Genomic DNA, 22,160 nt, shown 5'->3' on the forward strand with positions numbered 1-22,160 from the left:
GAGCTAAAGAATCACTCATCACCCCACTGGTGATACTAGCTGGATGAGTGAATGAGTGAGTTGAGTTTAACGCTGCTTTTAACAGTATTCCATTTATATCACGGCGTGTCAGCTTAATGTGGGAGGAAAGCCCGAAGTGATGCAGGTCTCGGACGTTTACCACTTCGGTGATGGGTATGGTGCTGACAAACCTAGAAACATAATTGGGGTGATCCGGGATTCGAACCCACAATCATAGGTTTCTGGCGTGCCCAAGGGCCGCAACTCTGCACAGCGAATCATAGCGCCTTAGACGACTGGGCCACCCGTGCCCCCAAAAGCTGGATGAGGTTAGGTTGTAAGTCCAAGAAAATACTGCTCTCATGATCACAAATTGTTTGATCTTAAAAACAATGTCTATTTTGTTATTACAAAGATTGTGCAGCAATACATCACAATGTTGACAGGGAAATATTGCTTTCCTCTTCCCTGATTAGTTGGTGTTAAAACCAAGGCCTGGCTGGTTATCACAAATGGGTCTGAGCACCACAAACTCTCATCATTCGACATGTCTGTATCTTGCACGGTTCCAACATTCCTGTAATATTTGTTTATTTTGTCTTTTTGTTGTTTAACGCCGCACTCAGCAGTATTCCAGCTAAATGACAGCGGTCTGTAACTAATCGAGTCTGGACCAGACAATCCAGTGATTGACATCATGAGCATCGTTCCACGCAATTTGGATACGATGACATGCATCAACCAAGTCAGCAAGCCTGACCATCCAATCCCGCTAGTCGCCTCTTACGACAAGCATAGTCGCCTCTTACAACAAGCATTTCGTGTATTAAAAGCCAGTTATCCACTAGTATGTAAGTAAAGGAACCCAACAATTTGTTGTCAAATTCATTCCAGTATAAATGAAACAACACAAATGCATACTACTTGCAGTCAATACCGTGAGTATGTTTTGCTTAAACACAAATACAGTCAAAATATGTTCTTTTTAGTCAGTCATTTTCCATTACTTCAATAACAGTTCAGAGTATCATTCATCGTAGAACTGACTGAAGGATGATAAACACCTATATCAGGCTGGCGGTCTCTTCTGTAAGAATACTGTATAGTATTGTGATATGATACTGGTATTATAACACCCCAGTAGACACGAGACACCTTGGGTCATATTTATAAACATTCTCAGAATAAAGAGTTACTCCTCAGTGTAGAAAATATTGAGAATTCTCTAAGAGTAACTCTTTCGTCAAAGAATCTTCTTAAGACCTAGTCATAGGTCCTTTAGACTTAAAATTACTCTCAGAGTGAAAAAAATTTGGAGTCCACACTGAGCAAGGGCAGATCCAGTGAGGAGTCCAAAATATCAAAATCCTCTAACAGTAAATTTTACTGCCTACAACATACTACATTTGGTTTTCAAATGGGGGACGTCAACCCCCTGGGCCCCTCTGGATCCGCCTGTGATGAGGACTCTTTAGTCCATTTAAAGCATTTTCCTCACTCTACAACATGGCTGCCGTTTGACACCATAGCAGTCATCCCAGTCATTTTCAAGAATGGAAAAACCGCCTCTGTGGTCTTGTGGTAGAGCGTCCGCCCGGATAGCGGAAGGTCCGGAGTTCGATCCCCGTCCGCGTCATACCAAAAGACGTTAAAAGATGGTACTTGTTGTTACCCTGTCTTGCGCTCAGCATTAAGGGGCTAAAACAAGGACTAGTCGGCTTGGAGTCAGTATACTGTGTCTGAGTGGGGTATTCATGTTAAACTGCGGCATGGTATCTCAGTGAGCTAGCACTATAAATTGGCATCAGTCCTGACTAGTACAAGCAGCCACATAAACACACACACATGCATGCAAGTCGCTATATAAGTGCAATAATCTTGGACCCGACATTAAACCCAATTTCACCTCACCTCACCTCACCTCAGGTATCACTTGCATTTTCTTCAAACAAAATGGTGGTGCCAAATGAAAACGATCTGATTGATGTCAAAATTCATATTGTAATAAAACAGGTCTTACTTTCTTGAAGTGCATCAAATCACGTGAGTACCTTGATCAAAAACATGAAAAGATTTGGAAAATATCTGTTGACTCCAAGTTGATGGTACACATGCTTTGCAAATCCTGCTATCGACCAAAATCTGCATGGCAGTTTACGAACCAGATGTTGATTTTGTTATACGATTTTGATAGGACTATGCATAGACTCGTTAGTCCAGCTAAAATATAACTCCGTAATTGCAGTCTGGTTCGGCCAGGGTGGAAACTGGACTTTTATAGTAAGTTAACTCCCTTTCCTTGGGAAGATGGAGGTTTTCATGACTGAGCATGTAACATAATGTGGATTAAGGAGCAATGATTGGATTTTCAATGGGGGGAAATCAAATAGTTGCTCCCTTACAATGTATGGTCCTACATGGACAAGAATAGTTTCAAACTTTCACTGGCTTGTCTACTTTAACATAACACAAAAACACAGACATTTTCATCGAGCAAAATAGTTTTCACTGATAAAATAAGTGTGTAACATGGCTTTTATACATCTTGATATGCTTTAACCATAATTATCTGTGATTGTCATCAACACGATAATGTCTGTGAGTGATATGCATAAATACAATAAAACACAGAATGCAGCAGGATTTAACAAAAAATGATGGGAATACTAATCCATTTTCAAAAGTAAAAATGGAAAAGAAGAAGAGAATAAATGAGCAGTAAAGTCAGTGGCTCGATAAAAATTTGTGTCCTGCAGGCAAATTTAAACAAAAGATGAAGGACAGACTAATCCATTTTTAATAGTAAAAATGGAAAAGAAGAAGTGGAGAATAAACGAGAAGTAAAATCAGTGGCTCGATAAAAATGTGTGTCCTGCAGGCAAATTTAAACAAAAGATGAAGGACAGACTAATCCATTTTCAAAAGTAGAAATGGAAAAGAAGAAGTGGAGAATAAACGAGAAGTAAAATCAGTGGCTCTATAAACATTTAGGTTCGTATCACAAACAGAAAGTTTAATTGGACTGATCTTAATTGAAGTCTTGAATAGTGTGAAATCATTTGCATTAACAATCTTAACATGGCTGCATAAATACATTACACCTACACTTAAAATAAATAACACTACAGCAATGAGATCAGAAGTGGGGAATAATCTTTGAAATATCAGTTCGGAGTCCATCCAAATCACTAAACCATACCAGTTAAATGGCAGTGTATTTTGTTGTTTGACAGAGATTGTAAAACACATGTTCCTGTTTAGATTCGGTAGATGCTCATTTGCATTGTTTTTGGACAGTGATCAGTCGTCAGGAAGTTACTATATCTAGATGCTAGCGTGGTGTGTAAACTTCCGGTCTGATATACTGTAGATGGTGATAGTGTCTTATAGAACAACTGAGAAAGTGCTAGTGACGATGGACAGGTAAAGGCACTGTCTGGAACTTACCACTGGCTGGGTAGGCTGTATATAAGGGGACAATAGCGTGTTTACGTATCTCTCAGGCATTTTCATCACATCAAGACCAGCTTTCATGTGAGGATCACTCATCGTCCCTGATTCCCTGCCAGCCCATCTCAGATGGGTCACCGCTGGGTGAATATATATTATCATCACTGACTTTTGCTATTACCACTGTATTTTGTATCTGATACTGACCACTGTATTTTGTATCTGATACTGACCACTGCCATCAAATTGTTTATTGTCATTGAATATTATACTACCACTCTATTGTGTACTGCCATTGTAATTGCTGTGCAGTAATTTGTATATCTTGTTAATTTTTGTAAAACATTTGTTGATTGTGTACCACTTGTTGGTTGTTTGTTGGTTTCACACTAGGTTCTTGTACGTACAGATTTCTGGGTTTAACATATTGTTTCAATTTGGGAATGAACACATGACATAACAAGTCCCAAGGGGGTGGATATCTTCAGACAGGCCTCGTTGCTGTGTTCAATTGCACCCTGGATAGATATCAGCTGCTCTTTCTGTGTTGGAAGATCTTATAAAAGAATTTAAATGCACCCCTGACCATCAAGTACAGCCAGTAGAACTGCAGAAACAGGAGTCCGAGGCAGCTGACGCTGCACTTGATGGGGATGGTGGAGGGGACGTGGGTGATGGGGATGCCCTCATAGCGAGCGTACGACCAGAACAGATACGGGAATATCAGCACACGGCTGATGAAAAACACTGCAATCATCAGCAGTCCCACCACGGCGTACAGGACGGTGTGTTTCAGCTTCAGCTGCAAGATAACAGTTGACATGTTAGCACACAATACATAGTTTTCAAGCGGTACGGCGACTGGTGGTGTCATGACTAACGTTTGTTCATTGTTTGTTTGTTTGTTGCTAACGCCACACTCAGCAGTATTCCAGCTATATGACGGCGGTCTGTAAATAATCGAGTCTGGACCAGACAATCCAGTGATTGTCCTCATGAGCATCGATCTCCCAATTATGATACGATGAAGTAGCATGGGTTGCTGAAGACCTATTCTACCCCGGATCTTCATGGGTTGGCGAAATAGACATTGGCATTCATATTTGTACATTACGTCCTGCATAAAACGTCATTGCATTTTACATTTTACACTTTAAAATACCCCCTGGTCACTTCGTTTATGTTGACCAATGTTCATATGTAAAACGCCAGCTTGGTTAAAAATAGGTCCCTACAGGTTGTTTATCATTTGTTTGTTTGTTTGTTTGTTGTTTAACGCCGCACTTAGCAATATTCTAGCTGTATGACAGCGGTCTGTAAATAATCGAGTCTGGACCAGACAATCCAGTGACTGACATCATGAGCATCGATCTCCCAATTATGATACAATGACAAGGCATGATCCTGGTCATAATGCCTGCAGTTCCAGACTGTCAGTAATTGTGATCCAATCTTTTGAAGAAAATTCAACCAGTTTGACAAACATTGATTTCAGCAAGATTTCCCTACTTGAAACTTTTACGAGAATTTTGGTTTCATTGTCGAACAAGTTTTTAGAGATAACTAAATCTGAATTTCTATAAATAAGATAAGGATGAAAATGTCCTGTCATGGCTGATAATAAACCTGATAAAGCCGTGTCTTCACGTAAAACATTTCATTGCATCGGACCATATGGCACTGCTATGTTGGTAACTGCGTAATAATATCAAGTACCATTATGTCTAGTAATGTCTCATCACAAATTTCTCATTTTTATCGACCAAGTTTGTTATCACCTGTTTATATACCTCAAGGGGCGGTCGGGTAGCCTAGTGGTTAAAGCGTTCGCTCGTCACGCCGAAGACCCGGGTTCCATTCCCGACATGGGTACAATGTGTGAAGCCCATTTTCTGGTGTCCCCCGCCGTGATATTGCTGGAATATTGCTAAAAGCGGCGTAAAACCATACTCACTCACTCACTCACTCATATACCTCAATTCGGTGAAGGGATACAATGTATTCTTTTACTGCACATAATACTCAAAAATGTTTTTTTAGAATACTGCATCCCCTAGCGAGGGGTGTGCATTATGCTTGGGGTGAACTATGCTCAAGACAATATAGTAACACAAACCTGCAATAAGGCAAATCTGGCAGCAATAAATGGTACCGCCATTTCAAAGAGGTAGAAAACTCCAACAAAGAAATCACCCTTTCCATCTCGTAAAAACTGCAAACAAATACACGCATTGAAATAAATGTTGAACATGTTGAAAGATTTAGTTTTGCATCTTAAACCACCAGTGTGGTCATGGGTCACGCACCACTGCAATCTCATGCGACATGACCCCTGCGATCTGATCTGGATGTGTCACAGGGGTCGTGTCGCACGGGCTGCAGTGGTGCGTGACCTGTGATCACAGTGGTGATTTGGTGATGTATGGGATGTGTTGGGGTGATTGTTTTTTGAAGCTGGAAACTTTGTTCTAGGGCGTTTCCACACCATGATTGAGGAATAAGGAGAAATGCATAGTGTGAGTTTGGATAAGTTTAGAAATATTATATTTTACAAAGCCCAGTTTGACACAGGAAACACAGACAACAATCCACTGAGGATCAATCATAAACTTTTGAAACTTGCTTTTTGTCACATTAAATGATATAGAATAGTGCATGATTCAAACAAAAGTTTAGTACGAGTATAGTGTAAACCAGATCAGTCTGAGAGTGTTAAGTGAGGTTAAACGCTGCTTTGAACAGTGTTTTGTTTGATGATGGAGGGCTGGAGTGAGTGAGTGAATATGGTTTTACGCCGCTTTTAGCAATATTCCGGCAATATCACGGCGGGGGACACCAGAAATGGGCTTCACACATTGTACCCATGTCGGGAATTGAACCCGGGTCTTCGGCGTGACGAGCGAACGCTTTGACCACCAGGCTACCCGACCGCCCCTGGAGGCCTGGAAGTGATGCATGTCCAACAGGATGATCACAGTTTGGGGAATGTCTGTTTCAAACTCACCATCATCGGAGTTCACCTCTGCACAGTGAGGTGTGAGCATAGTCAGTGAGGTGTGAGGTTAAATGCACAAGTAAATGTTTAAGCTGTCATTGTAAACGTGTACCCACTAGCTCCACCTACCAGCACTAAGGGGAAGAACACAAGAGGCAGCACCACATGATGGACCATCATCATGGCGTTGGAGCGGAGGAAGTGTTGCACCCGCCGACCCCGGGGCATGGTCTGCACGTCAGGGTAGAGGTACCAGTGTGTCCTGTACATGGCCCAGGTGTCGTAGTAGAAGTACGGCACCACAAACTTGGCGTAACTGTTGGTGAGCCAGCTCCTGGAAAACAACATAGAGAACTTTAGGATCATGGTAAAGACGCCACTGAGATGACACTAAAGTTAAATACAGTAAACTATGTTTATAACGAACATGCTTATAACAAACCTGCCGGATATAAAGAACTTTTTTTTGGTTCTGTCCATTTTGTGTATAGATGTTAAAGTTTCTTTTTCCAGTCTTGCTTTACAGTGGTATAAGGATCTATACCAAAACGTTGCCTTTACAGTATTAAAGAAGTCTACTTTGTCATCCATCAACTTCTAATCTAAGTAATGCCTATCAAACAATGTATATATGTTGTACATATGCTTATAACGAACTCTGGTGATAACAAACTAAAATTAGTGGTCCCTTTGAGATAATTATGACAGTAGTTTACTGTATCTCAATTTTCATCTTCCCGAGGCAATAGAGTTAACTGACTATAAAAGTCCAGTTTCCACCCTTGCCGAACTAGGCTGGTATTATGGAGTCTATGCATAGTCCAATCAAAATCTCGCACCGAAATCGAAATCCGGTTCGTAAACCGTCGTGCAGATTTCGGTCGATTGCAGGATTTGCAAAGTATGTGCACCGCCAACTTGTTGTCAGCAGATATTTTCCACATCTTTTCATGTTTTTAATCAAGGTGCTCATGTGATTTGATGCATTTCGCGATGTAAGACCCGTTTTATCACAATAGAGATCTTGATTATCGATCAGATCGTCCTGACTCAGCGCCACCATTTTATGTGAAGCAAAAGCAAGTGATGCAAGAGGTGGAATCTGATTGGTCCATAGGAGAGGCTTAGAAGGGACATAACTGGTAATAGCCACTGGTGGCGCAACGATCGAGCCCAGTAATTCCAGCCTCGTTCGGCAAGGGTGGAAACTGGACTTTTATAGTCAGTTAACTCCCTTGCCTCGGGAAGATGCTCAATTTTCTGGGGGCCTAGATGCAAACAGTACAGCTTGAAGCCTACAGAACCCCTGGAACATGTTCAATTTCTGTCAGTAACACTGCCAAGTGTTTCGAAATTAAGGAATTCATTGGGCATTCTGAACATTCATTTAAAACAAGTTTTGGTTGGTTGGTTGGTTTGTTGTTTAACGCCGCACTCAGCAATATTCCAGCTATATGACGGCGGTCTGTAAATAATCGAGTGTGGACCAGACAATCCAGTGATTAAAGCATGAGCATCGATCCAGGCAATTGGGATCGATGACATGCATGAACCAAGTCAGCGAGTCTGACCACCCGATCCCGTTAGTCGCCTTTTACGACAAGCATAGTCACCTTTTACGGTAAAACTGACACCACTATATATAAGTCACTATGCAAAATTATAGACATTATATACCTAACATGGCTCAAATTGGAGAAATCACTAAAATCTGTTGACTCTGGAAAGTAGAATCCACTCGCCTCTTCTCCGTTACATTATCAATAACAGAAGTAATTTATAATTCCTTGTTTGGGAACTGGTATCATCAATCATCGATGAAATTGAGGTGAGGTGAAATTGGGTTTAACGTCGTGTCAAAGATTATTGCACTTATATAGCGACGTGCATGCACGTGTGTGTGTGTGGCTGCTTGTACTAGTCCGGACTGATGCCGATTTAGAGCTAGCACACTGAGATACCATGCCGCAGTTTAACATGAATACCCAACTCAGACACAGTATACTGACTCCGAGACGACCAGTCCTTGTGTTAGCCCTTTAATGCCGAGTGCCAGATAGGGTAACAACAAGTACCATCTTTTAACGTCTTTTGGTACGACACAGCCGGTGATTGAACCCCGGACCTTCCGCTCTCCGGGCGGGCGGACGCTCTACCACTAGACCACGGAGCCGGTCTTGATGAAATTGAGAAACTGCAACTGCACTACTTACTGATCGTACATGATGTCTGGGCAGGATCTGATGATAATCACTCCAACCACACATGATATGACTGCTTGGATGCTTGAGACACATCTGAAATAAACAAGTTACCCTCAGGGTCCACACACACAAAGCAATCTTAGTGCAAAGATTATCAGCATTCCCATACTTTAGGCTTAGGGTAGTCAGAGTGAAGATCAGAAGTAGGCCCAGGACTCCAACACATCTTCTCTTCCTGGAGCTGAGTGTGAATTGCTTGATAATTGTTATGAGATATTTCTCCACAGAGCTGCATAAATGTATGACTTTAACAACGATTTGAGAAAGCTGAGTAAATTTTGAAGTCGACTTTACCATTGATAACATATACATTTAGAGAATAACCAACAAACTAAAAGGATTTACGGATTGACTTTTGAGTACATTATTCGATATGTTAACAATTATAATTTAAGAAATAGAATTAAAATAGCCCCTAAGAAACTTCACTGAACTCAAACTTTTGTTCTGATGATGTAATCTACTTGTGACATCATAAACAATGATGACATCAATTTGATTGTTATGACCAATGAAAGAGCATGACATCATATTCCTGACCAGTCAACATGGAGAAAATGGCCGTGGCTCTGTGTAAGTGATATGTCAAAATCAAATTACTTATAGAGAGCAGAAAAGAGATACGATTACATGGTCAGGTTCAGGAACTTGAATGATTATTTATGTGTCATTGTACCCCAATGGTTACGGAGGTTGCACATAACTCAATCACTTTTTTGTTTGGTCCAGCCTCGATTTAAGGCCTCTGTTATAAAACTTGGATATTGCTGAGTGTGGCATTTAACAACAAAGAAACAAATGTTTCTGAATAGATGGGTACATTAAAATCATATCCTTTACCAATTTAATGCCTGCTTCAAAGGCAAGTGCATGTTTGGGAACAGGGGGGTAATTTAAAAGTTTAGGCGATATTCCTTAATCTAAACTCAGATGGAACTTGCAGAGGACATAGCAAAACATGACAGTACATAACGCCCCTACGATAATAACAATAGTAACAATAACAATAACAATAATAACAATCTCAGATGAAAATAATAATAATAATAATAATAATAATAATAATATCGTATTCGACGTAATAAGCGCCCCACTCTAATAAGCGTCCACGGCGATTTTTGCTAATATATTGGCTCGTGAACAATCCCAATTTAGCACCCTTTCCGATTGATCAATGTACACAATACTTATTTATTCGCGTATAATACGCACTCGTTATATGCACACTTAATTATGGGAAATTAAATTCGGGAAAAAATATATCTCTCGTATATAAACATTTCAGGCTGTCAGCATAACCCACAAAATCTATCGTTCAACTCTGTTTTTTTCCCCGACAAAATAATATTCTAATAAGAGCCCCCTATTTCTAATTTTGAGAGCGTCCTGGGCGCTTATTACGTCGAATACGGTAATGATAATAATCCTAATCTCAGATGGAACTTGTGAAGGCCGGTGAGGTGAGGTGAGGTGAAATTGGGTTTAACGTCGCGTCCAAGATTATTGCACTTATATAGCGACGTGCATGCACGTGTATGTGTGTGTGGCTGCTTGTACTAGTCCGGACCTGATGCCGATTTATAGTGCTAGCTCACTGAGATACCATGCCGCAGTTTAACATGAATACCCCACTCAGACACAGTATACTGACTCCGAGCCGACCAGTCCTTGTTTTAGCCCCTTAATGCCGAGCGCCAGACAGGGTAACAACAAGTACAATCTTTTAACGTCTTTTTGTATGACGCGGCCCGGGATCGAACCCTGGACCTTCCGCTCTCCGGGCGGACGCTCTACCACTAGACCACGGAGGCGGTCTGTGAAGGCCGGTGCAAAACATGACAGTGCATAACGGTCCGACGACATTAATAGTAAAAATGATGATGATGATGATGATGTGCCTAATGTCAAATAGGTGCAGCCCAGTGTCACGAAAATATGCCCGTAACAACCAATACAGATAATGTCAGAATGTACATGGGCGGAGCACCAGTATCGAGGAGCATCCTGTTCGATTATCTTCCTAGGATACCGAGCTACGATCGCTGATGACAGAGTATGACAACATACCGTAAGCTCAGTTCGAAAATGTCACATACAGACAATCTATGTTTCCATATATGTTGCAAACTTTTCCTCAGTATGTAGTATAACGACGGATAAAACAAGGAACCGGCAACTAGCAAGCACACATCTGCGACCACAGTCGCCATTTGACAACAATATGGTAACCTTCACCTTGAATGACCAATCAATATCGCGCTTACAAATCTGCGGTATTTACGAAATATGGATTCAAGCACCTGCTGGATAAACACGGAAAATGATTTTTGTCTGAGTTTTTTTCAATAGTTTTCATACAAACTTGCAAAACATTTTAAATAAAATTGAGTATATTGATTATGTTGTTTGCGTTCTTTGAATTTGCAAACCATCTGTTCTCTTGGCTGATAGCAGGTCTATATGTTATGTTAGACTAACGCTTAGTCTCTGAAAATATACTGAACAACAAAAGTTCCTGTGACAATGAATAAGATTTAATGCAAAGTTATGTTTTTTAACCAAATCTGAAACAATTTCGGTTTACAACAGATGTAAGTGTTCAAATGGTTTAATGTGCCATACTGAAAATGCGTGATTTCATAAAAAAAACATAAACATGCCAAAATGTCAATTTACAAATCAATAGCGTGTGTGTCCACCTCTGGTTGCGATGCAAGCAACACACCTTCGTCTCATGGAATGCACAAAGTCCTGTGGGATATCTGTCCATATCTGCTGGAGCATGTTTCCTGGAGTGTCTGTGGAACACGTGGTTGACGTCGAAGGCGCCGATCCATCTCATCCCACATGTGCTCGATTGGTGAGAGATCAGGGGAGCGAGCCGGCCAGGCCGAGCGTTGTCTTATTGAAAGGTAATGCCTGGGCCATGACGACGCAAAAATGGTAGAACAACAGGGCCGATGATCTCGTCGCGTTAGCGCTGTCCATTAAGATTTCCCTCTACCACTATCAAACGGGTCCTCTGTCTTGCTGTAATCCCACCCCATACGATAACGCTGCCGCCCCCGAACCGATCTTCTTCCATGACACAATGATTGATGTAACGTTCACCTCGACGTCAGTACACTCGAATCCGTCTATCGCTGTGGCTGAGGTGAAAACGAGACTCGTCAGTGAACAGAACTTGTCACCACTGCATGGCCGCCCAGCGTAGACGCTGTCTGCACCACTGTAGACGTTCTTGACGGTGGTTTCCTGTCAAAATGGGACGTCTGGCGGGTCTTCTGGCGACAATCCCTGCACATCTGAGGCGGCGACGTACGGTTTGTGAAGATATTCGTCGAAGGCCAGGGATACTTCTTGCAGTCACTGTTGCTGGCTGGAATCGATTTCGTAGGTGTGTTGTTCGAATCCATTTGTCTTGTCGATTATTGGTTACGCGTGGCCTGCCACTCCGAGGATGGTCTCTTACTGCATTCGTCTGTTGCCAGCGTTGCCATAAACACCAAATGGTGTTTCTGTGGACGTTAAATTATCTTGCAACATCACGTTGACTCGATCCTGCTTCAAGCATACCAATGGTTCGCAGACGCTCATTTTCGGACAGGCGTGGCATTTCGTAATGTTAAATAATTTTGTTGTTTTTCTGACTGGTTGTTGTCAGCACTATGCTAAACAATGCATATGGAATCCAGTTAACGCACAATATTTTATAGTATTTATACCCATTCTTGGGTAGTGAAATGCATGGGGCTTGCATAAAAGTCAACTTTTGCATGGAATGCATGCTTTTCTGTAGCCAATCATATTAAAATCAGATCTTTGTTCTCGCTTCCGCTAAACAAAGATCTGAGGACATCCCATTACGGGTCACGTCAGGCCGAACTTGAGCGAACTTTGACCGACTAATGGAATGACCAATCAGAAGGCAGCTTTCACGTGCTTTACGGCACAAATTTCAAATTGGCGACTACGCTTCGAAACATATTTTGACAAATTCTCGATTACAAATTTGAAACCTGAAAAAAAATTATTCTGGAATGGCTAATAGATAGTCTTGATTGTAAGCATTCAGTCGTTAAACCCGTAACTATCGTTCGGAATACACTATGTTAAAGCTTTCGAGATTGCATGACTAGAAATCACATTCCGACTGTCACTTTCATAATCTGGTAAGCGACGTACTGATTGGTCGGATGAAAGGTCGTTCTAACGTGACCTCTAATGGGATGTCTTCAGATCTTTGTTTAGCGGTAGCGAGAACTAAGGTCTAATTTTAATGAGATTGTTCCGTAGCAGTTGCGTTTTTGTGACTTGATTCCATACATGTACTACACTATTGAAAACCAAGCTTTACTTGTTTGTAAAATACACTAAAATACTGGTGTCACAGGAACTTTTATTGTTGAGTACATATAATTTTACTAGAAACAAACAACACCATTTAAATTGAAAAGGAGCATCAGTGAGATGGTAGATTAAGAACCTGAGGAAAATATAGACTTGCTGCATTACAGAAAGGGGGCCTATATTATTGATATGCATATTTTTGGTTGAACACGTCAATAAATATTATTCGGCGATTTCACAATGTTTTTCCTTAGTGTTTATCAGCAAAATAACATGTAACACACTCACACACACACAAAATACATGAGGATTTTAGCGAAGCATCACACATTTATGTTACATGACTGATGAATGAACTTCTTACTTTAGGCTGGCGTCAATAGACAATATACACTAGTAGCCATATCTACAGTATATTCTAAAACTATTTAAATTCAGATCTACTGAATGCTTGAGCAGAGGTGATCCAGTCGTTTAAGGCAGCGGAATTCGCTGTGCAGAGTTGCGTCCCTTATGCGTGTCAGGAAACACGTGGGTTCGAATCACGGTTTGACCTGAATAATATGTTTCTAGGTTTGTCAGCACTATACCTGTGTTTGTGGGTTTCACCAAAGGGGTAAATATCTAAGACCCGCTTTCTCCAACATCAAGCTGACACACCGTGATATAACTGGAATAATGTTCAAAGTGGTGTTAACCCCACTCATGCACACACGCACACACGCACACACGCACACTCGCACGCACGCAAGACCCGCACCCCTTCAAGCTTTCCCACCACATCAAGCTGACACACCGTGATATAACTGGAATAATGTCCAAAGTGGTGTTAACCCCACTCATGCACACACGCACACTAGCACGCACGCACGCACGCACGCAAGACTCACTCACTCACTCACTCACTCACCCACCCACCCACCCACCCACCCACTCACTCACTCACTCACTCACTCACTCACTCTCATACATTTTCCAACGGCAATGGTACAACGAGCTGTCGGCCATGACACTACGCCCTCACACACGGAAACATAGCGCCAGTCTACACGAAACTAGAGAATTGCAAACATATTAAGCAACATGTCTATATGACGAGCCCTAATAAAACAGACTGCTGAATAAACTGTTTGGACGCAATATTTATTTATCCACACCACGCAACTGATACCTGCCTTTGTCGGATCTTCCGTCTGCGTCTGTATATACATCACTATACCGGCATGTGTCCGACAGCTCGGGGGATCGATTTCCACGGCATGATTGCATCTTGTCGTTTTCCCTGGTATATTTCACAGTCGCTATGTTTACCTGAGTACTTCAGTCTGGGCTAACATAGCTGATTTCGTTCCCTTTTACGGGCACATTTCGCTCACGCTTGAACTATTTCGCTGTTATTATAATATCTTTACATTTCTATGGCTTCGCATGTAGAAACAAACTTCTACCCCTCTAATAATGTTGCAATCATTTTCATACAAACATGCCATATTTATTACAGGTGACACGCGGTGGTGTTAACGCCACATGTCTCTGTTATATCACGGCGTGGCAGCTTATTGTGGAAGGACAGCCTCACAACTCACATGCAGGGTTTGGAGCTGACAAACCAAAATCATTATCAGGGCGACTTTTGGATTCAAACCACGATCATAGGATACGTGCACGTTCAAGGGGCGTAACTCTGCATAGCAAATTGCGGTGTCTCAGATGATTGCCTTACACTTATCCCCTCTATTTCAATGAGCAACACCAGCAAGCATCGACACAGGTCGCCGGGTACTATGCCTTACCAGATGTTTCAGCTTACAGGTGAGTCACATCCCAGATGGTGGTACACGACCGTATTTGCCATCGAATACTCAATATATACCATAGAATGCGCTTACGTACCCTAGCTACCTGATTGTCAGGTCCATACTCGATTATTTACAGACCGCCGTCAGATAGCTGGAATATTGCTGATTGCGGCATTAAACAACAAACAAAACACTCGCTACCAACTTCAATGACAAGCGTGGGTTAATTTGAAAATGTTCTACTACAGATACATCCGGTGGATATTCTGAGGCAGAGTAGACTTCACGTATAGTTTTGCTTGTTGCAAATTAGGTTTAACATGACTACCCCACTCAGACACAGCATACTGACTCCGAGCCGACCAGTCCTTGTTTTAGCCCCTTAATGCCAAGCGCCACGTAGGGTAACAACAAGTACCATCTTTTAACGTCTTTTGGTATGACGCGGCCGGGGATCAAACCCCGGACCTTCCGCTCCCCGGGATCTCCAATGTGTGATCTGGTTAATTGTGTTTGATTGTAAGAATGTGTGACATGGTTGATTGTGTGTCATTGTACCCTGCTGGAATTGATCGTTCCATTAATGAAATCAAAATCTGGTCCTCTCGGTGAGATCTGTTTTATCCTCTGGGTTTAACCTGACGATTGATAGGCTGCTCTGATACACATGTTTGTCCTCTAGATAAGACCTGACTATTGATAGGCTGCTGTGATATACACATGTTTGTCCTCTGGGTTAGACCTTACTATTGATAGACTGCTGTGATACGCATGTTTGTCCTCTGGGTTAGACCTGACTATTGATAGACTGCTGTGATACGCATGTTTGTCCTCTGGGTAAGACCTGACTATTGATAGGCTGTGGTGATAAACCTGTTTGTCCTCTGGGTTAGACCTGACATTATAGACTGCTGTGATACACCTGTTTGTCCTCTGGGTTAGACCTGACTATTGATAGGCTGCTGTGATACACCGGTTTGTCCTCTGGGTTAGACCTTACTATTGATAGACTGCTGTGATACGCATGTTTGTCCTCTGGGTAAGACCTGACTATTGATAGGCTGTGGTGATACACCTGTTTGTCCGCTGGGTTAGACCTTACTATTGATAGGCTGCTTTGATATACCTCTTTGTCCTCTGGGTGAGACCTGACTATTGATAGGCTGCTTTGATATACCTGCTTGCGGCGTAAGCCTCACTCACTCGGGTCAGATTCCAAACTGGGAGAAACATTGGTCACGGAAGATCGGGGTGTTCGGGTTTACAACGAGCTCCAACATTCTGTGCCACGTGGTCCTGTGTACAGCATACATGTCACACATCAGTTGTCCATTGAACAACGTTGGTGGCGGAGACTAGTTGGATGGGTGACCGCGTTCTGCGACTTGACTTCAGAGAGTTTCTAGGCCTTCGGTCCTGCCCTACAGTGTAAGCACATGTGTAAGGCTACCAACCCGCTTTGGGAACTCGGGATTCGGGGTCTATTTAGAGGATATTCGGGACATAGCAGTGTGATACGCGGGACGCAAATAAAATCGTACGCAGATTCAACATTTCCAAAAAGAAAATTGGTCTCCGCAAAAATGTCCTTTATATATTTTTTTTATTTTTCAATATTTTTTCAGAACTTTAAATCGCACGCTTATAGTCAATACTTTTGAGATTCGTTTCAAATATTATTCGGAATTCAAGGATGTGCAAGAACATTTTTAGTGAAAACTTAGATGGTATTCCGGATTCAGGGGATGGGGTGGGGTTTGACACTCTCATGTGTTGTCTCCTTGAGCAAGTGACGTATTTCAAAAATGCCTCTGTTCACGCATCAGTGAATGGGTACCCGGTAGGATGAGATGGCAATGTGACTGTTAACCTTCTAGCCCTGTATACTCCCCATGGAGATAACAATGAAAATCGAGTGCACATTGATCCATTGAACGGGGCAATAAAGAAGCATGCTTTGTGGGTGTGAACTTAGCCCATTGTGAATACATATCGTCTTGGAGGCGAGATGTCCGGTTTATTAGGGGTCCGGATAAGCGGGGCTCCCATGAATGCACAATATGTGAAGCCTTGTTGTCCACAGTCGTCACCTTGCTGCAACATTGCTAAACGCCCATACTCCCAACTGGTTCTCAGAAAACTTACAGATGGCCGTGAGTGGATGAAAAACACAATTATCAAATTTTAAGATTCACCTGTCAACGTGCTTGGTGATTAGGACTGGATTACGTCTTTGCCACTCAAGATTCATGACGCAATCTGGCGATAACGTGGGTTATCAATGAGTCTTTAATCAAGCGGATAATAGGAGTGGACAACAGACCCGATCAAGTGCTATGCTAACATGAGCACACTTAATCCTACCTCCTGCAATGTATGCGGCGGTCGGGTAGCCTGGTGGTTAAAGCGTTCGCTCGTCACGCCGAAGACCCGGATTCGAATCCCGACATGGGTACAATGCGCGAAGCCCATTTCTGGTGTCCCCCGCCGTGATATTGTTGGAATATTGCTAAAAGCGTTGAAAACCAATCTCACTCACTCACCCCTGCGATGTATACACATGGAAATTAGTTAAGCAACACCCGTATATTCTCAGAGCGAGCAATTTTAATGAACAAGTGCATGAAATGTGTAAAAGATTTCCACACCAAATAAATTATTTAGTGAAAAGAAAGGGTTGAGAAGGAACATAGCCAAGATTACCATGAAATAATGTGTGTGTTTTTTTAGATGTTACAGATTTGGATAATGACTTAATTTCGTCCCAAAAATTACGAATGTCACTTTTGTTGCACAGACTAAACCGTCAGTGCCATGCACACTTCCGGTTCACGGAATTGAAGAACAATGTCCTGGAAGTCCAAATATTGACTTTCCATCAGTATTTTGTGTAACCTCCCTGAACCCGAATAACTGCTTCAAGACGCCTCCTCATTCTTTGGATCAATCTCTGGATTTGATTCTGAGGAATTCTGTCCCATTTCTCACGTAAAGAAGCAGTCAATTCATTGAGCGATGGACAGGTGGGTCTCTTTGTCGAACGCGACTGCCTAAAATGGGACAGAATGGGACAGAATTCCTCCGGATAGAATATCGTCCACATCTATGGACATTATTGCCACTGAACAAAGAACTGTATTGATTGTACTTATTCCTTTGATTCGGTTTTCATGTCCATTGTGACATAGGACACGAATGTAAAATCAATTTCAACACTCGAACTTGTAGTCCACACGTTGTTGGAGTTGAAGAATGTCCCACAGCGTTATATTGCGTGCCTCTACCGTACACTCGGGTAAGGAGCCAAGTCATTAAATCACTTCAGCACCCGTCATCACACGGTTATTCACGTACACAACCAGTGCCTCTGGCTTGTACACGAAGGAGGTATGTATGGCAAAATTGATTTTGTTTGTTGTTTAACCCCGCACTCAGCAATATTCCAGCTATATGACGGCGGTCTGTAATTAATCGAGTCTGGACTAGACAGTCCTGTGGTTGACATCATGAAGTATCATTCAGCGCAATGTGGGATCGATGACATGCATGAACCAAGTCAGCGAGCCTGACCACCCGATCCCGTTAGTCTCCTCTAACGACAAGCATAGTCGCCTTTTACGGTAAGCATGGGTTGCTGAAGACCTATTCCACCCCGGATCTTCACGGGTTGGCGAAATAGACATTGACATACATATTTGTACATTACGTACTGCATAAAACGTCATTGCATTTTACACTTTACATTTTAAAATACTCCCTGGTCACTTCGTTTATGTTGACCAATGTTTATACGAAAAACGCCAGCCGTAAAAATAGGTCCCCACAGGTTATTTATCATTTGTTTGTTTGTTTGTTTGTTTGTTGTTTAACGCCGCACTTAGCAATATTTCAGCTTTATGACGGCGGTCTGGAAATAATCGAGTCTGTACAAGACAATCCAGTGACTGATATCATGAGCATCGATCTACGCAATTGGGATAGGATGACGTGCATCAACCAAGTCAGCGAACCTGACCACCTGTTAGTCGCCCCTTACGACAAGCATAGTCGCCTGTTACGGTAAGCATGGGTTGCTGAAGACCTATTCTACCCCGGATCTTCACGAGTTGTTATTTATCAAATGAAGTTGAGATACAATACACTGGATGATCGCGTCCTCCAAGAGTGTCCAATAGCCTATATCAAATCCGAGTACATGTATATATCCCAGCCATTTTAAGCTTACTTTTCTCGTCTCGATCGTTGCGCCACCTCGTGCAGAACACGAGTTGTGTCCCTTGTGATGAAATCACGATATCGAATCAGATCGCTGTTGTTATTTCGAATGGCTTCGCAAAAATGGCTATCACAGCAGACGACCCGGTCGATCAAATAACGAAAAGATTTGAGAATTCATTCCCGACAGACAAAACCAATTACCTGTTACCACAGTAAAGATTCTTTATTGCTGCCGCATTTCTTACAATAATAGACATACAGACTACACAGTATCAAGTAACACTGCACATCGCGGCAACATGAAAAGCTCAGCGGGGTATCGTCTAAAAATAGCACGGCCACTGCGATAAGCGTTCAGTCGTTTGATATAAAAACAACAACAATTATTGAAAACTTTAAATCACTTCGAAAATATTTGTCTTAGCTTAATTTTCTGAATAATTTTAGCGCAAATTTGACAGACGATGGCTGTAGTCAGAGCAGCACGTTTTCGGAACACGGATGTTGATTTTGTAAAACGTTCTCTGATTGGACAATCGATATGTGCGATAGTCCTCTCATATTATAGCACAGAAAGGTTGGCTTGAAATAGTAACTGTGGAAACTAGGCTTTGATACTAGGTCGTGGACGCACTTGCCTCGGGAAGATGGATAATCAATGACGCCAGGAAGTCACAAAATGACGCTCGGAAGTCGCATGCCGAGCACATGCGTTACCTGCAGGTGTAATGGCTACACGTTCAATGTTGGTGTAATGTCTACACATGCGTTACCTGCAGGTGCAATGTCTACACATGCGTTACTTGCGGGTGTAATGTCTACACATGCGTTACCTGCAGGTGTAATGTCTACACGTTCAATGTAGGTGTAATGTCTACACATGCGTTACTTGCAGGTGTAATGTCTACACGTTCCATGTAGGTGTAATGTCTACACATGCGTTACCTGCAGGTGTAATGTCTACACATGCGTTACTTGCAGGTGTAATGTCTACACATGCGTTACTTGCAGGTGTAATGTCTACACATGCGTTACCTGCAGGTGTAATGTCTACACGTTCCATGTAGGTGTAATGTCTACACATGCGTTACCTGCAGGTGTAATGTCTACACGTTCCATGTAGGTGTAATGTCTACACATGCGTTACCTGCAGGTGTAATGTCTACACGTTCAATGTAGGTGTAATGTCTACACGTTCAATGTAGGTGTAATGTCTACACATGCGTTACCTGCAGGTGTAATGTCTACACGTTCCATGTAGGTGTAATGTCTACACATGCGTTACCTGCAGGTGTAATGTCTACACGTTCAATGTAGGTGTAATGTCTACACATGCGTTACTTGCAGGTGTAATGTCTACACATGCGTTACCTGCAGGTGTAATGTCTACACGTTCAATGTAGGTGTAATGTCTACACATGCGTTACCTGCAGGTGTAATGTCTACACGTTCTACCACGTGTACATGCAGGTTGTTCGTTTTAAACGATCGTGATAATTCGTTTGTCGATTTCGCTTTCTGTTATTGAACAGCTAATTGAGATATGTGATATTTGTTTTATTGAACAGCTAATTCAGATATGTGATATTTGTTATATTGATCACAAACAGCGAGCAGCGTTATTAGCAGTTACTCGAAGGAAGTGTTTCGTTCATGCTTAGTCACCCGTCTCATATACACGAATATTGATAGGATAGACACATGCCGGTCACATGCGTGGAGAAAAGCTATTTCTATTTTCAAATTATGTGCTTTTATTTTACTAGTTTTTAGTATTTTATCATCTTAAAGCGTTAACGCGTTTACAATATAAGAGCATTTTCATAGTGAGGAATTGGGGCGGTCGGGTAGCCTAGTGGTTAAAGCGTTCGCTCGTCACGCCGAAGACCCGGGTTCGATGCCCGACATGGGTACAATGTGTGAAGCCTATTTCTGGTGTCCCCCGCCGTGATATTGCTGGAATATTGCTAAAAGCGGCGTAAAACCATGCTCACTCAACCATAGTGAAGAATGACAAAACATTGGTGAACTGGTGTTCTTACTCAATCCTCACTCATCCCTCTTACAAGCGACCATAAAGTCTCATTATTTGGGTCAAACCAAGCCCCAGACAAGGTCTTTACATTGACCGCATCCACACAGTGAATCCAAGATGGCTGACCCAATACGCTTACTATAACAATATCTTTGAGTGAGTGAGTGAGTTGGGTTTAATGCCGCTTTGATCACTGTGTCAGTGCTATCACGGCGTGTCAGCTTAATGTGGGAGGAAAGCCCGAAGTGATGCAGGTCTCAGATGTTTCCCACTTTGGTGAAACCCACGAGCACGGGTATGGTGCTGACAAACCTAGAAACATAATCGGGGCGTACAGGGATTCGAACCAAAATGATAAGTTTATGGTGTGGCCAAGGGACGCAACTCTGCACAGCAAACGCGGCGCCTCAGACGACGAATCCGATTGGTCCATAGGAGAGGCTTTGAAGGGACATCACTCGTAATAGGCACCGGTGGCGCTACGATCGAGCCCAGGAATTCCAGCCTAGTTCGGCAAGGTTGGAAACTGGACTTTTAAAGTCAGTTAACTATCTTGCCTCGGGAAGATGTTTGGTATTTAGTACAGCAGATATTCTTAGCTCGACTGGCTTGTGACGCCACTATGTCATTTTACACTTGTGAAGGACGATTGGACATATTCTGGTGGTACTGGGCAGTTTTCAGTATCTACTTGTCTCAAAGTTGGTGACATTGTCACTCTCTACCATCACATCGAGAAATATGCCTTTTCATGTGTTTGTAACGGGTGCCACCGGTGGGGCAGGGTAAGCTCATCTTTTTACACCTGGTATCATCACAATTTGATAATCATCCATAAACACTTGTGATGACGCCGGCATTGTACAGAGGACTCATGGAAAGGCGTTTATCAGTGGTGAGGGGGGCACTTGTGGCCCAGTCGTCTAAGGCGCCGCGATTCGCTGTGCAGAGTTGCGTCCCTTGGACACGCAAGAAATCTATGATTGTGGGATCAAATCCCGGTTCGCCCCGATTATGTTTCTAGGTTGTCAGCACCATAGCCGTGCTCG

The 22,160-nt window shown here is 42.4% G+C and overlaps 1 protein-coding gene across 1 annotated transcript; it reads right to left on the reverse strand.

Moving 5' to 3' along the window:
* Nucleotides 1–3,791: 3,791 nt before the first annotated feature.
* Nucleotides 3,792–10,932, reverse strand: LOC124137892 (ceramide synthase-like). The gene is made up of 5 exons (XM_046504367.2): nt 10,777–10,932; nt 8,659–8,742; nt 6,575–6,779; nt 5,567–5,662; nt 3,792–4,252 (listed from the first exon to the last, which is right to left on the reverse strand). Exons 1-5 carry the CDS (start codon nt 10,917–10,919, stop codon nt 3,980–3,982), a joined length of 801 nt encoding a protein of 266 aa, XP_046360323.2. The 5' UTR covers nt 10,920–10,932; the 3' UTR covers nt 3,792–3,979.
* Between the last annotated feature and the right edge of the window lie 11,228 nt (nt 10,933–22,160).

The sequence above is a fragment of the Haliotis rufescens genome, unplaced genomic scaffold (genome assembly GCF_023055435.1).
Source record: "Haliotis rufescens isolate VD_foot unplaced genomic scaffold, xgHalRufe1.0.p SCAF_57, whole genome shotgun sequence".
NCBI lineage: Eukaryota > Metazoa > Mollusca > Gastropoda > Lepetellida > Haliotidae > Haliotis > Haliotis rufescens.